General features: G+C 39.1%; 1 protein-coding gene across 8 annotated transcripts in view; it reads right to left on the bottom strand.

Moving 5' to 3' along the window:
• Nucleotides 1-15333, bottom strand: part of THRAP3 (thyroid hormone receptor associated protein 3) — an 87731-nt gene that overhangs the window by 16202 nt on the left and 56196 nt on the right. For 7 of the 8 annotated variants that reach the window (XM_075908869.2, XM_075908867.2, XM_075908872.2 and 4 more), the window contains 3 exons: nucleotides 9143-9313; nucleotides 4443-5348; nucleotides 2063-2803 (listed from right to left, as the gene is read on the bottom strand). In XM_075908869.2, the coding sequence (XP_075764984.1) occupies nucleotides 2063-2803; nucleotides 4443-5348; nucleotides 9143-9279 (1784 nt within the window). In that variant the 5' untranslated portion in view covers nucleotides 9280-9313. Of the gene's footprint in view, nucleotides 1-2062; nucleotides 2804-4442; nucleotides 5349-6900; nucleotides 7228-9142; nucleotides 9314-15333 lie in introns of those variants that run through there. The other variant, XM_075908875.2, reaches the window with a different exon arrangement.

The raw sequence follows: 15333 nt of genomic DNA, 5'->3' as shown, positions 1-15333 counted from the left end.
TTTGTACTGTAGTATAGTCTTTCTTTAGGAAATAACTCACTAATGAGAATGGACCTTTAGAATAGGTTGATCTGTAACTAAATATAACATGGACACAAACTTTAAAACTTTTTGCTAACCAGGAAGATAGGTAGTATCTAGATTACAGCAATTACATAGCATTACCTATATGTTCATATTCTTACATCATCAAGTAATCCTACACATTTCTTATCTACTAGATGCTAGGATTTTTACATGTGATTTGTGTCAAGCTGCAGTTGGATGAAAGCCGAAATTTAATAAAATGCACAAGACAGCATTTTAGAATTCTTTTTGATTAACTAAAATTAAATGTGCCATATAAGAAAAAAATTAATCAAAACATATTTAGCATTTAAACCTGACTAAACAAAAGGCAGAACTGCAGTGAGTGGACTGTAAGATCAACATGGTCCAGATTTTCAGAAGATATCTAAAGATGTAATAAATGCCTAGTAGGATTACAAAAGCACCTGATGTCCACTGAAGTTAATGGGAGTCAGGTTTTTAAAGTGCTTAAATGCTATTGTAAACCCAGCAGGCACCTTCATATCTTTGAAACTCTGGACCCATGTTCTTCAAAGTTCTTAGTAGCAGATCTCATTTTCTCCCATCAAGTTTTTATTAATAGATTAGAAGAGGAAAACAAGCTTTTCTACTCTTAATGGATTTTTCATCTTTGAACAAACTAGACAAGATAATTATCTCGCTACATCTGCTAACTACACTGAAACCAAAAGTAATTAAAGTCAATGCTTTCCAGCCCAACAGAAACTGAAAGCACTTGCTGAAAGCATTCTCTCCAGACTAAAAATAATGAAAATATGATACTTCAGAGTACACAACATTGTTTCTCCCCTGACTCTGTATAAAAAAGCAGCACCCTTTAACTCACTAAAATTAAACAGGGCTCACTGATGCAGCATTTAAATTATTTTAACAGATTATAGTAAATTCAGGCCTTAACACAGGTTGTCAATTTCAAATTTAATTTTTAACTTTTTTTTTTTTTTTTTTGGTAAAGAACACGTTTTTTAAAGCCTGGTTTTATATATCTGATGCATAGAATTGCTTTAGTAAAAGCAAATCTTGTGGCTTAGAAAAAAAGTTGTTTTTAAAGCACATCCAAACTGCATGATAACACTATAATGATAAATCTAATCACTTGGTTGAATGTTCAAAGTGCTGTTCAGATATTAATCCATAAAATTGTGTTGTATGTCACACGTGATTCGCATACTCTTAGCAGCCATCTTAGCTCCTTTCTCTTCATTCCTCCTGAATTTTAGTGCTCCCTCTAGTGTTCCACAGAGCAAACTGATATTTACTGACTAACCAGCTCTTCTCTTTAGCACAGGGGCAGGGAAACTACGACTCCCAGCTTAATTGGATCTGCCTCTTGGCAAGCCTCTGTGAAGCAGTCCCTGAGCCAGGCCAGGTGATGGGGTTTTTTTTTTTTGTTTCGTTTTTTGCTCTCCATTGGTGTGTAAACCACAACTGATTTTTCTCACTGGTGTGTGGCCCTCCACTCCTGCTTTTTTTTTGAAGCGCCAGAGCAGTACAGAAAATGTTAAGTGGCCTTTTGAGGCTTCTAGGAGGATCTCATTACAACATTGCCATACACTGAGAAGAGGAATAAAGCACCCTGCAAACAAATTTTTTACACTGTAATGCTTACATTTCAATGTTCTGAGTAGATCTGGAGAGTGGGGAGCAGAATTTAATTACTCTGGAACACGAAATTGTGTGGTCTGAATGAAGGACTGGAATCCACAGTTCTAAACTAGTCTCTTTGCCTGTGTAGCTTAGGGAAAGTCACAAAACTTTGCGCTTCACCCTCCACATAGGAGAATCATATTGCTGTTAACATTTAGAGATGCATTTGCTCTCTGTGACAAATGACGAGTTAGTAGCTGATTGTACAATACTCTTCATTCAATCTGCCTGTGTTTTAGCGAAATCCATACAGGGATAGGGAAGGGATGAGGAAACAGGCTAGTGAAGCCACTACCTAGGATTTCACTTAAAGGCAAACCCTTACCGTGCAAGATCTTCATCAAAGGAATCCATTCGGACATTGACCTGGGCCTCCCGGGTAATGGAAAAGGAGGATTTGCCAGTGGCTAAACCATCTCCTCTGGTTCCTGGCTTTTCCCGACTCTCAGAGGCCTTTCTCAAAGGTGGTGAAGCACTTTTTTCCTGACTTGCTTTGTAAGCAGTCACTCTAAAATTCTTCTCAGGAACAAACCCCCTGTGACCAGCTTCTGCTCTCTTGGATGCTAGCTTGTCTTCTTTTTTAGATCTTTCAGAATATGGATCCTCCTCCATTTCCTCAGTTTTCCTTTGCTTCTCCTTTGCAGATGGTAAGAACACTACGCCTTCCCATTTACCTGGCCTATCCTCATCCTGATTTTTGCTTGAGGTTGCTACCACTTTAGACATGAATTTGGGCTCATCATCAAATTCTGAATCCTTTCGGCCCTTTGCCTTGTCTTTCTTATCCTGCTCATCCATCTCCTCTTTGCCATAATGACCTTCCTTGTGGAACTCTGCCATCTTCACCTTCTCAAAGTCATCACGAAGCTTATAGCGTTTAGGAGACTGGCTGCTGCGATAAGGCTTTTCAGGGTCAGTTTTGGAGGTGTACGGGTCTGATTTCGTCTTGCCATCTGCTAAACCCAACTCAGAGAAGCTTCCCTTCTCTTTCATTTTGTCCTTTTCAACATTTGTTAGTTTCTGTTCTTTGTCTTTCCCATTCTCAGTCTTCTGTTCTTCCAAATACCTATTTATAAAACACACACATACACACACACACACACATTTAAGCAATTCTCTTAAGTGTAGACAAGAGACTTTAATTCCTAAAATTCAAAGCAAGCAAACAAGTCATAGTCCCTAATAAGTAAGGTAAAATGTAAAGCAGGCTACCTACATTTTTACCTTAGACTACATGAATAAATTCCTAATATATTCAATGAATGTGTTGGAAGATGGGTATGTAAAATGGATGACATGAGGTTCAAGAGCAATGTGGAACAGCAAAAGCTCTTCTTGAGAAAATAAAAAGAGAACCAACTTACCTATATTACTAAGGAAAATATTAAGGTCTTACCCAATCTGTTTAGTCACTTACAAATTTGATTCAGGAGAATTAACACATCAAAATTGTCAACTTGGACTGTTCTGCTTTAAACAACACATTGGAAATAAATGCCTCAAAAGCTACGTCACATTTTGGATGCAAGTTTCCTAGGAAAGCTAAACATTTCATATACTGTAAACACAAATAAAAGCAAAAAAAAAAAAACCGTTAATGGGAAAAATATTCCTCCTCTTGGGAGAACAGACACTTTAGTACTGGGAATGACAATCGCCCAATCAATTTAAAGTTTAAAACTACGGTGGTGAAAGATTATCAGCACTTATTTCAAGGGGATAGTAGTGGGTTAAGTCTAAAGCACCTCAATACACCATCTCAAAACCCCAGAGTGGAATAAAAACTAGTTCTGTTAATTATCAAAGATTTCTGATGAGATTAACAAAATTTGCCACAAATCTTAAATTAACAGAGACAAATCAAAATGATTAGGAAGCATTTGAAAAAAAAAACCCAATAGTGTCCTTTCAAGTGAGATGTTCCTTTCAAATGAAATTAATTAGACACTTGCCAGGTGTTTTGGGCTGCTGACTGAGCAGACTAGAAAGATTTTTTTCCTGATTCCAGTCATATATAAAATATTTCTCAATGCATGTGCATCATGGCTCTCTCAGTGTTTGTATTTTTTTGTTTCTATTAGGGTACACAGTAAGTTGTGTGTAAGTTTATTAAACAAAATTTGTCTTCCTTTGCAAACTTATAACATTTGCTGGAGTCCAAGAGCCACATACCTACCAACTCTGGGACAGATTTCATGAGGAAATCTATTTTGTCTGTTAAACATGACAGTTCCTCCAAAGCAAGCTAACAAGCCTTCTTCAAGTACAGGTTTCATCTGCATCAGTAACTCTTACCCTAAAATCAGGCAGTCCAGCAGTGGCGGCACCAACTGAATGTTAATACTCTGAAGTCCATTTAAAATTAGGAAACACCCAAAACTACTTGACCATGAGGGAATATACAACCCCAAATATATAGGTTACATGCAGTGATTTAGGAATATGACTATTTTTAGACTAATAAAAATCATATTTCTGGAAAAGCACCCTGAAGGCTTTAAAAATGTATAAAAAACAACCTTCAAGCTAAGAAAGCAATTCTGGAGTATCTTTACAACACTGAAAGTTATGAAGTTAAGAAAACAAAAACTAGATAACTACTTCCTATAATGTAGAATCAGGACGAGCAATCAATAAGAGCTACACATATACTTCCCCAGTATCTGGCATGTGAACTGAACATACAGGAAAAATGCTCAACTTACCTCTTTGAGAAGGCTGCCCCCCCAGGAGCTGCTGTTTCCTCCTTCTGCGAGGAACCATAAATTGAACTGATTGTCGTGGGACTTTTACACACAGGGCTCTTCCTCGTTGGGCTTAATCCTGATGAACCATGGTCAAATGAACCCTGATGTGAGCCTGCCTGGAACGAGGCACTGCTTTGTAAAGAGCCACCTAGCTGTGAGGGGTTTGACAATGGAGGACTGGGCTTTTGCAACGGGCTTGGTCGAGGAGAACGGCGTCTCACCACAACAGACTGAAGAGGGCTTTTTAGTGCAGGACTGCGCTCTCTTGGGCTAAGGTCAGGCACAGCAGATGCTCTTGACACTGAACTTGTGCTGTAAGTGCTCATGTCTTGCCACGGCTTTGATGCCTCAGACGACTTGACATCTTGAGCAGCTCCTCCTGAAAATTGCTGATCCTTTGAATCATCCCCTTGATTATCTCCTGCAGCCTGTGATGCTCGCGTATCCTTGGAAGAGGATTTTTTTTCCTTTATGGACCTACGCTTGGAAGACTCAACTCGGCTGTGGTTCGAGGAAGACCGGGAAGATGAAGACCTCCTTGACCTATCAGAAGATGACTTATCAGAATTTCTAGAATGGCTTCTTGATCTTGGTGATGGAGACCTTCTCTTTGGTGATCGAGAGCGGGAACGCCCTCTACGAGGGCTGTAGGCTTGGCGATAATTTTGCCAATTTGATCTGTAATTTCCATAGCCTCCTCGGTTATACTGGCCCCATGGATAAAATCCTCGGTTCCGCCCACGGAAATAATATGGTCTTCTGTACCCTCTATTGTGACCTCTGAAATCCCGGCTCTGATAAACTCTTGGGTGGTTCCTTTCTCTGTTGTGAGATGGAGAATATGATCTTGAACGGGACCTAGAACTGAAAAAAAAAAAAAAAAAAAAACAGTTTTTGGAAACTTCTTTTCTTCAATGCAGCCTTCTAGTTGAATAAAAGAGGTTTATATGTTATTTTACTGGGTTTGTGTAGGGTTCACAACCCCTTAAGTGATTTTTTTCTCTAATCATATGAAAACTATAGCTTCTCTCCCAGTGAAAACTGTTGCCCCTCCACACACAAACCTGGTGGTAATTTAATGACATCTGCTCTTACAGGTGACCAAACTTCTTAGAATCATGGCTGAGACCACAACAGGGATACATTTGCTTGGTCTTGGATTCTTGTGGCTGGTACCCACCTTCAGTGGCATATCTCTTACGTATCCAGTCTTCACAGTTCAAAGAGAGCCAAGGTTACCTTTAATTCTTGGTTTCCTGCATGGCAGGAATGCCTTTCTAACCCATAATGCCAGTGCTGTCCCTTGTAACTGACTGAATTCTCCCTTCTTTGCAGCCCTCAAATATCTCATATGCTTTTAATTTGTAACAGGATTTCAAGAGGAAAAACCTTTCCTTGCCAGAGAAATTAAATGCACTTCAGCACTTAAGTGAAAAAATAGCACAGAAGAGAAAAACCAATGACTGTCTTCTCCATTTCTAATCTCAAACCATACATGAATAGCTGTGATTTTTCATCTTGCTCTCCCTCAAGTAAAACAGTATCAAGAAAAGATTACCAAAGACATTTAATGTATCCCTAATCTGATGCCACATGATGGCACTGTTTATCAACACACATCAGCTTGATTTTCAAGGGGCAGATATGAGTATGCAGGTTATTAGTGGAAGGAGAAAGAGAATGGAATACAGGACAAAATGAGTGCTCATATCTACAGCTACATATTTAAAAAGCACAACATTTCAGCAAGTGCCAATGAGAGCTGGAGAAATACAAGGTGTTTTTCCAGTTATAATTGGATTCCTCTTAGTTTGATCAAATATTTAAAAAAATGAAGTTGTTCTGGTTTTACAAGTAACACCATGCCTCAGGATTAATCAGGTTAATTTACTTAATACTGAACAATTGCAAAGTTGTACTGAGAGGAAAGGGTATTAGCAACTATTATCTTGTAAAATATGGTAAAAACTTCCATACTCCACAAAAATCCTTGCAACAGATCTCACTCATTGCTTCTGATGATGCATATTTACTGCAAACATTACAACATTGTTTACTAGTTTCATAAAATTCCAGTCATTAAAAAAGTTGGCTAACTCTGGCAGTAACTGTGTTTAGATATCTTATCCTGACAGGCATCAGCAGCCACATCTCTCTCTCCCAAATATTAGTAACTGTATACAACAACTTTGCCACTGAAGTTTCTAAAGATTAAAGTGAAATCTAACTTTTAAATTGGGTTACAAAGAGATTCTCTTTTGTTCAAATATCAAATACACAAATATTTAACATGCAATGGCTTATGTTACATCACTAATAACATCTGGTATGAATCTTGTGTGAATATAAATTGCTTAATTGTCCCTTTATAAAATTCGTGCTCCTTTATTCAAAACAAGAAAACAGTGCAACTTACCTTAGATACTTTCTCATTCGAAAATAGTATCAAGACAAGAAAGAAGGAAAGACACATGCAGATGCAGGCAGTGAAAATGAACTGATTAAAAGAAGTGGTCCGAAAGCACTAAGCAGAATTCACATGCTCCCATCCCCAGGCGCCTACTGCATTTGTTACCAATTACTAGCGAGGGACCTGTTGCATGCTGCTTCCAAAATCCATTCTGTCATTTTATAGAGGCATGGAACATGAAAATCTCACTCCAAAATCTGCAGAGACTGTTTACAAGAAATCATTTTAAAAGGATGCAGTATGCAAAATACAATAAACATGTGCCAGAAGTGATCATTATTCTTGAAGTCTTCTGGAATGCATGGGTAGCCAGTTAATTTAATATGTATTGTTCTCAAGTTCTGGCTATTCCACTCTTTTTACAACAGTCAAAAGTGAAAAGAAACAGCAATATACTTGGATCCTACAAACAAAAGTTAAGCATGCACAGATTAACCAGAAGCGAACAGGGAAAAGGGCACAGAACACAAGTCAAACCACCAAGAGACGTGGAAAGTGAAATGCCATTTTTTCTTAAACAGATCAATTTTCTAGTCTATCCTCTTTAAGACATCACACTAGACATACCTCAGTGAGTATGCAAAAGCCTTACAAGAAGATAACTTGTCTATATTAACCGTCTCCATTTCAATTCTCTTTCATCAATGTATTTATAACATTCAATTTGTTTAAGCAGCAACACAAGATGAGGAAGCATTTGAAGAAGTGGGTTGTACCCACGAAAGCTCATGGTACCATCAACATGTTTTATTAGTCTTTAAGGTGCTGCTAGACTATTAGTTGTTTTTCAAGTTTTTCCAGTTACAAACTAACTCAGCTACCCCTCTGAAGCTTTTGGACAAGATGAGAGATTTGCCCTGTTTGATTTAATGCATCTAGATTTCTGTTTGGCACAGTCACTTAAAACTTGGCCAGATGCTCCAAACTAACACTGCTCCCTTCCTAATAGTTCTGCTTCCCTGCAAAGAATGCAGTTCCATTTCAGTCTGCATCTCCAATTTGGGTTTGTCCTGGCCTCCCTCTTTCCAAATACATTTTAATTGTTATGTTTTGCATCTTAAATAATTCATGGTTGCATGTTTATAAGTATAGCAATGTTCAGGATCTTCAGGATGCATTTAAGATTTATGAAAAAGCAGGTGGGTATCATAACATCCAGAAAAAATGGAATAGAGATGTTCATTACCAAATGGTGGTGGCCTTGCAAGATTTTAAAAGCCTAACTAGTCATCTAGCTTACAAGGTGATGGAAATCCATGCTTTCCTTTTATTTAGTCTTAAATTGATGCAGTCAGAAGCAAGTCAGAGATGCAGCAACTATCATGCACACCAAGAATTTCTCAACGTAGATCTCAGCAGTGAGATTAACTAATTAATATATGATCTGCCCATAGATACCATTGCTGAATTGAGATATTGACTTCCCTTATGACAAAATACCCTTTCACCCCCAACAGACACATGCGCACACCTTCCCATCAGAGGCTTAGAATGACACTGTGGAAGAGACTCCCATGAACTCAACTCTAAGAAATACATAACTTTTCCCAAAGACTTTTTTAAAGCTGCTATTAATAAAAAGCAGGGGGGGGGGGGGGGGGGGGGGAAGAGAACCTAACAAATGAAAAAGAGCATGTTTTACTGTGGAAGTCTCTCAGCAGTTTTTCCCATGTGTCAGTTCTTACAAGAAATGATGCCAAAAATGTCAACATTCTGTTTTTATCTCATCAACAAAATGAATAATTTACAAAAAAAATAAATTGATCAAGAAAGCCTTAGTTACAGATGTTATCTATTGAACAACAAAATTAAATGCATCCTTTCCTCCACTTAGTCTGGGTCAAAAACACATTCCTTCACTGGCAGCAAAGAGTTCTGAAGAACTGCAACTACTTACATAAGAAACATATGGGAATGTTACATTAAAATGATCAGTGATTATTAAAAAGTGCAGAAGACTGCAAGAAACACACCTGTTCACAAGACACCCTAGCAACTGCATGTTGAAAGACAGAACAGAGAACAAACAAAATCAGTAACCCGAGACTTAGAATACTTAAGCTACTCTAGAATTCAACAAAAAGGTTTTCACAGGAGAGACCATGTTAGTGCAGCCACCATCTCAAACAGGGCAGAGAGAAGAAAAACTCTTTGAAAACAAAGGGTACAACAAAACCACAAGCATTACCTGAGTCTGCGTTTCCTTGATCGTGAGACAGAACGGGAACGGGAACGGGATTTGGAAAAGGATCGAGATCGTGATCTTGATCCAGATCTTGAACGAGATGAGCGGGATCCAGATTTTGATTTGTTAGTTTTCGACATCTTTGAAAGCCCCTTTCAGTTGCACCTGTTGATACTGGGAAGGGGGAAGGGAGAAAAAAATAAACTTGTGAGCGAATAGTTCTGACAGCTTGGTACGCTTCTCTCTCTCTCTCTCTGGCAGTTTTCTTAGTGCCAGACTTGTAAAGTTGGTGCTGAATCACAAAAACTTAATTCCTCAGTTCAAATTTTTAAAAAGAAAAAAAAAAGCAATTTAGCAGAGAAACGGGAAGCAGAAGGAAGCCTCTAATTTTTCAAGTATCCTTTTGTTCCAGATAAACAAGTTATTTAAACTCACCCATGTCATTACCAATATAGATGGTGCCTGTTTTAGCTCAGGTTTTCTTCTGCTTTACATTTTCAAAAGGAAAACCTGAGTAAAATGGCATCAATAAAATAGTCATCTTCCAAGATACCCCACATGAGGATCTATTAAACCAAGGGTTCTCAAACATCATGGCATTGTGACCCCTTTCTGACAACAAAAATTACTACATGACCTCAGAAGAGGGCCAAAACCTGGGTCTACGTGAGCCCTACTACCTGGGCAAGGCCAAAAACCTAGGGTTTTGCCCTAGCAAGCCTAACTCCAGCCTTGGCAACACACATTAGGGTCCCAACCCACAGTATAAGAACTGCTGTATTAAGCTATGGAGTGAGATTCTAGACATCTTACAAGCCCCACTGCTCTAAGTGCTACAATCTGTAAAATATTTTATTTTGAGTTTAGTGTGCGGTATAGACGCACCATAACTGTGTATGTAACCACTGAACATTTTAGCGATTACATGGCTAATACATAAGAATGGCCATACTGGGTCAGACCAAAGGTCCATCTAGCCCAGTATCCTGTCTGCCAACAGTGGCCAGTGCCAGGTGCCCCAGAGGGGGTGGACTGAAGACAATGATCAAGCAATTTATCTCCTGCCATCCTTCTCCAGCCTTTGACAAACAGAGGCCAGGGCACCATTCCTTATCCCCTGGCTAATAGCCTTTTATGGACCTAACCTTCATGAATATATCTAGCTCTTTTTTAAACTGTTATAGTCCTAGCCTTCACAGCCTCCTCTGGCAAGGAATTCCACAGGCTGACTGTGCGATGTGCGAAGAACTTTCTTTTATTAGTTTTAGACCTGCTACCCATTAATTTCATTTGGTGTCCTCTAGTTCTTATATTATGGGAACAAGTAAATAACTTTTCTTTATTCACCCTCTCTCCACACCACTCATTATTTTATATACCTCTATCATATCCGCCCTCAGTCTCCTCTTTTCTAAACTGAAAAGTTCCAGTCTCTTTAGCCTCTCTCCTCAGATGGGACCCATTCCAAACCCTTAATCATTTTAGTTGCTCTTTTTCTGAACCTTTTCCAATGCCAAAATATCTTTTTTGAGGTGAGGAGACCACATCTGTACACAGTACTCAAGATGTGGGCATGCTATAGTTTTATATAAGGGCAGTAAGATATTTGTCTTCTTTTCTACCCCTTTTTTAATAATTCCTAGCACCCTATTTGCTTTTTTGACTGCCACTGCGTGGACGTTTTCAGAGAACTATCCACGATAACTCCAAGATCTCTTTCCTGATTAGCTGTAGCTAAATTAGCCCACATCATATTGTATGTATAGTTTGGGTTATTTTTTCCAATAAGCATTACTTTACACTTATCACATTATCCATACATGTGGGGTGGCAGTCAGTTCCTGGCGCACACTGGCTGCCATCCTGCACTGCTGCCTCTATTTTAGAGGCAGCAGTATGGCAAAGGCAGCCGGCTTGCTGGGAGTCAACTTTAAAGCTGGCTCCCGCATCCCAGGGAACTGGCTGCTGTCTCACACTGCTGCCTCTGATACAGAGGCAGCAGCCGGCTCCCTGGGAGCTGGCATGCCCCGGCTTCTCCCCAAAAGCCACATGTAGCAGTGTGCTTAAGCTTTTCAGTTACCCATTCAAACAGCTACATTCTTACATCCCTAAGGAAAGGAAGAAAGTACTATTCCTCCAATCCTCAGGGCAAACTCTCCTATTCTTTGTTCTGCTCTATTCACTACAAGATAGCACTCACTGGAGCGAAACAAGGGTTAAATGCTAAATATCTGAATTTCTAAGTATTCTACATTAGTTCTTGGCATCAAGCAGTTAAGTTTTACCTCCAACAGGTAGAGCAAAATTGAGAACAAGTAATTCCAGTTTTAGAGAAAAAGCTTGATATGTAATTCATCAAGCCATAAATGTCACTGAATCACAGAACACCAAAATTATTTAGCATGTAATATGACATTAATTCTCAACTGGTGAGTTGGAAACCCCATAAAGGAGGAGAACTTTAATGGGATTTAGATTGGAAATAGGTACCAAAATGGATATGTAATGGAACTTCTCCTGAGAAGTGAGCAGAGATTTTTGGATCAGCTTTAGCAGACTCCCGCCTCTTCAGTTTTCCTTAATTCCCCCCCCCCCCATTTGTCCTCCCCCAGACCCTACTTTAGAATGTTGATATATTAAGATGTCTTAGCACTTAGGGCCTAAGAAAAACAGTCAAGAAAGAACCAGTTAGGTCTCTGGGGAAATACTGGAAAATATTTGCATTCATAGGATAGATGACAACCATTTTCTTCAGAATATCTTGTTTGCCATTATCAGGAAATTCACTATATCAGGAATCACAGTGTTTCCCTCAAAAACTGAGACTAAAACATTAAGATTTGATACAGATGGCCGCAAAGAAAAGGTGTGTAGACAGACTGCCCATGCAATTTCCTTATTAAAAATGTGAAATTAGCTTTTTATTTGCACCAAAGTGAGTACAATGGCAAAATATATGCATTCAATATACATTCCATATGCTAGCGCTCATTCTTCACTTGAAGTGTGTGTGTGTTTGGCATTTCTGAATGTTTTGGAAAATGTCTCGGAAATCAAATTCAGAATAAGACTATAGAAGAATTAAACATTAAAATAATATAAAAATCTCTATATACCTACATGCCTATCTAGATTACAAGCACTTTCCAGATTAAGGTGTTTTTACGTACATCTTTTCCACAGATATAGTTAGCTGGAAGTACCATTTTTACCAAACAGAAAAATAAGCCGTCTTTCATTACCCTGCATTTTGGGTGACTCACAATACTGTCAGATAGCCAGAAGCCTAAAGCATATGTGGACCTATCTGAGGTAGCAAGGCAAGACTCCTATAGGACACCTAATTCTTACAAGAAACTGCAAAGCCCTATACAGCAAAACAGAGGCAGCTGAGGCTGTCACTAGTGTTTGAAGGAAACATGGCCTTAATTTAAATCAACATTAGAAAGGTGATTTGCTGTTAAATTTACCCCTTATTTTAGACCGTAATCTATTATATTCACTTCTTCAAAATGCCACAGGCAGGTCAATTTGCTACACCGGTTAGTGTGAATTGTGGGGGGGTTTTGGCAATCAGGTTCTATTCAGTTCCCAAAATCCTCTACAATTAAGCCTGCAATGCTTCCATTAAAAGTGACCTGCCTACCAAAAAACAAAAAAGATTTACTCTCTTTTCTTCTTTAATGTACGTAATCTGAAGCTTGTTAGATTATTATATAATAGATAGTCTGATTTTTTTTTAAACATTAGTAATTCAGGTCTTGCCTGCTAGAGCACTAGAGAAATGACAACCATCACAGGAGAAGCAAGAGAAGGGATTACTACTTGTAAACTCAGCCTTTTTAACTTTCACATCTAAAGAACGCTGGGAGAAAGTATGTCCGAAGATTCACCATAACTGCCTAAATTGAGAGAGCTAAAAACAGATTTGAGAATCACAGGAAATCTTGCAGCAAAATAATCAGTACCTGAGTTTAAAGTCTCTGAACTACCAACTTTTCAATATATGCTCCCTACAATTAATTATAATTCTTAATAGGAATGAAGATTTAATGAGATGCTTTCACTTTATTCCAACTAAATTAACACCTATTCTGTATTTTAAAAATAAGCATTTCCTCGCCTTACTGAACCACAGTACTGTGAAATTCAGACTAGAAGATATGAATGCATTATTCAAGTCCTTGGTAGACATTGTAGATTACTTGACATTTGGCTCTAGAACAAGAAAGCCTGCTTCAAAAGTACTTTATAACGATAACTCTTGATTTTTGAAGGTCATCACCAGTTGCACATGCTTGGGTGATTTCAGAGACTTATTTTGAATCCAATTACTAAGCAAGCCCAGGAGCACAGCATGAATGTTCTACCATTCATTCCTTCTCATTTTACATCTCAAATAATATTATTAACTTGGCCTAAATGGCAACCTTTTTGTCAACCTGGCCAAAGTAAAGCCATTGTTGTAGATTCCCACTTGGCACAAATTAAGCAGAATAAGGCATACATCATTTATTGAAACAGCAGTGCATCAGAGAGGGGAGGGAACTGGGGGACAGGCAGCTCCGGGGCTCATGGGCTCGCATGTGTGGAGAGCCTGTTTAAAAGCCTGCCACCCCACCCTGCGCTGATTCCTTTTAGAGAGGCAGCAGTGCGAGGAGGCAAGTGGCTCCATGGGTGCTGATACATGCAGGAAGTCAGCTTGAAATCTGGCTTCCCACATGTACCGGGCTCGTACCTGCCCCCCTTATCCTCTGCACTGCTGCCCTTTCTATCAGAGGCAGCCATGTGGAGGAGGGATGGGGGGCAGGCAGCTCTATGGTGTCTGGTGCTCAGGGGATCCCCACTGGCACTGGCTCCCACTCCCCCGTCTCAGACACAGGGGAGGAGGAGGAGCATGTAAGGCTTATTGGTTAATCGTGTAGTCACATGTTGATATCCCTAGTTTAGATCATACATGAAAAATATTTTAAGAGCATGAAAAGGGCAGAAAAACCAACAAGACAAGGAGCACTCATGTAGTCTAATGGTTAGAACAGAGATTACAAGTGTGATATACAGTCCATGAATTCAATAGAAAGACTCCCACTTACTCCAGTGCACCTCTGTCAGAGGTGAGAAACCTGCTGTCCATTAGGCTACGTCTAGACTGCAAGCCTCTTTTGAAAAAGCAGCTTGCTTTTTTCTAAAGTACTTGTTGCAGTGTAGATGCTCTTTTGACTCCCAGGCAGTCTGCTCTCTTTCGAAAAAGCAAAGTTTGCATGACATAGCGCCTTTTTTTGAAAGAGCACTTTCGAAAAAAGGCGTTATTCCTCGTGAAATGAGGAGTACCGCCATCGAAAGGAAATCCATGTTCTTTCGATTTAATTGGAAAAACGCGGCTGTAGTCTAGATGCAGGTGAAGTTTTTTTTTAAAAAAAGGGGCTACTTTTTTCGAAAAAACCCTGCAGTCTAGACACAGCCTTAGGGTTCTGTGTGCAGCCCATGAGACGCTTTATTTACTGTTGCCCAAAGAATGGGTTGCCAAATTCTGCTGGTTTTCATCTGCATAATTTTTTTCCCTACTGGTATTAAGTGACACACACAAAGTGAAGGCAACCAAGTGAGGTGTGTGCTAATTGCACACAAAGTTGAGAGCAGCATGCTCCCTCTGCATCCAGTCAAAGTACTGTTATGGATCAATTAGCACACCCCACAAATTCTAGGTATGCAAGAAGAGTTAGCAAAATTACCCTATTGTGGGAGATCATCTCGATTATGACAATCTTACAGCCCACTGAGATAGAAGGCACTCATTGACCTAAATCAACCTCTAAATCCAGATATCTTGCCTTCTAATGCTATCTTAGATTCTTTTTGTGACTACCTGATCTGTTCTAATTTCTTCTGCTGAAGGGGGTTTACATAATTGATTGGATTGTTATAAATATTAGTGCCAAATTCTGTCTTCTGATATCAGCAACTGAGACCCTCTGGTTCCAATGGGAAAGGTATGTGCATATTTCAGGGTGGGGAAAAAAAGGCTCAATGTTATTGCTGACTTGCAAAACCTCTCTGACAGCGGCAGTTGTCTCCATAATTTCAATAGCAAAACCTCTCTGACAGCGGCAGTTGTCTCCATAATTTCAATATAAAAATAATATAATCACTTGGAATTTCTTTAAAAGTGTTGCCAGTTAAATTTTAAGATCCTC

The sequence above is a fragment of the Pelodiscus sinensis genome, chromosome 26 (assembly GCF_052426305.1).
Source record: "Pelodiscus sinensis isolate ZL-2025 chromosome 26, ASM5242630v1, whole genome shotgun sequence".
Lineage (NCBI taxonomy): Eukaryota > Metazoa > Chordata > Testudines > Trionychidae > Pelodiscus > Pelodiscus sinensis.
This window is presented reverse-complemented; position numbering and strand designations above follow the sequence as displayed.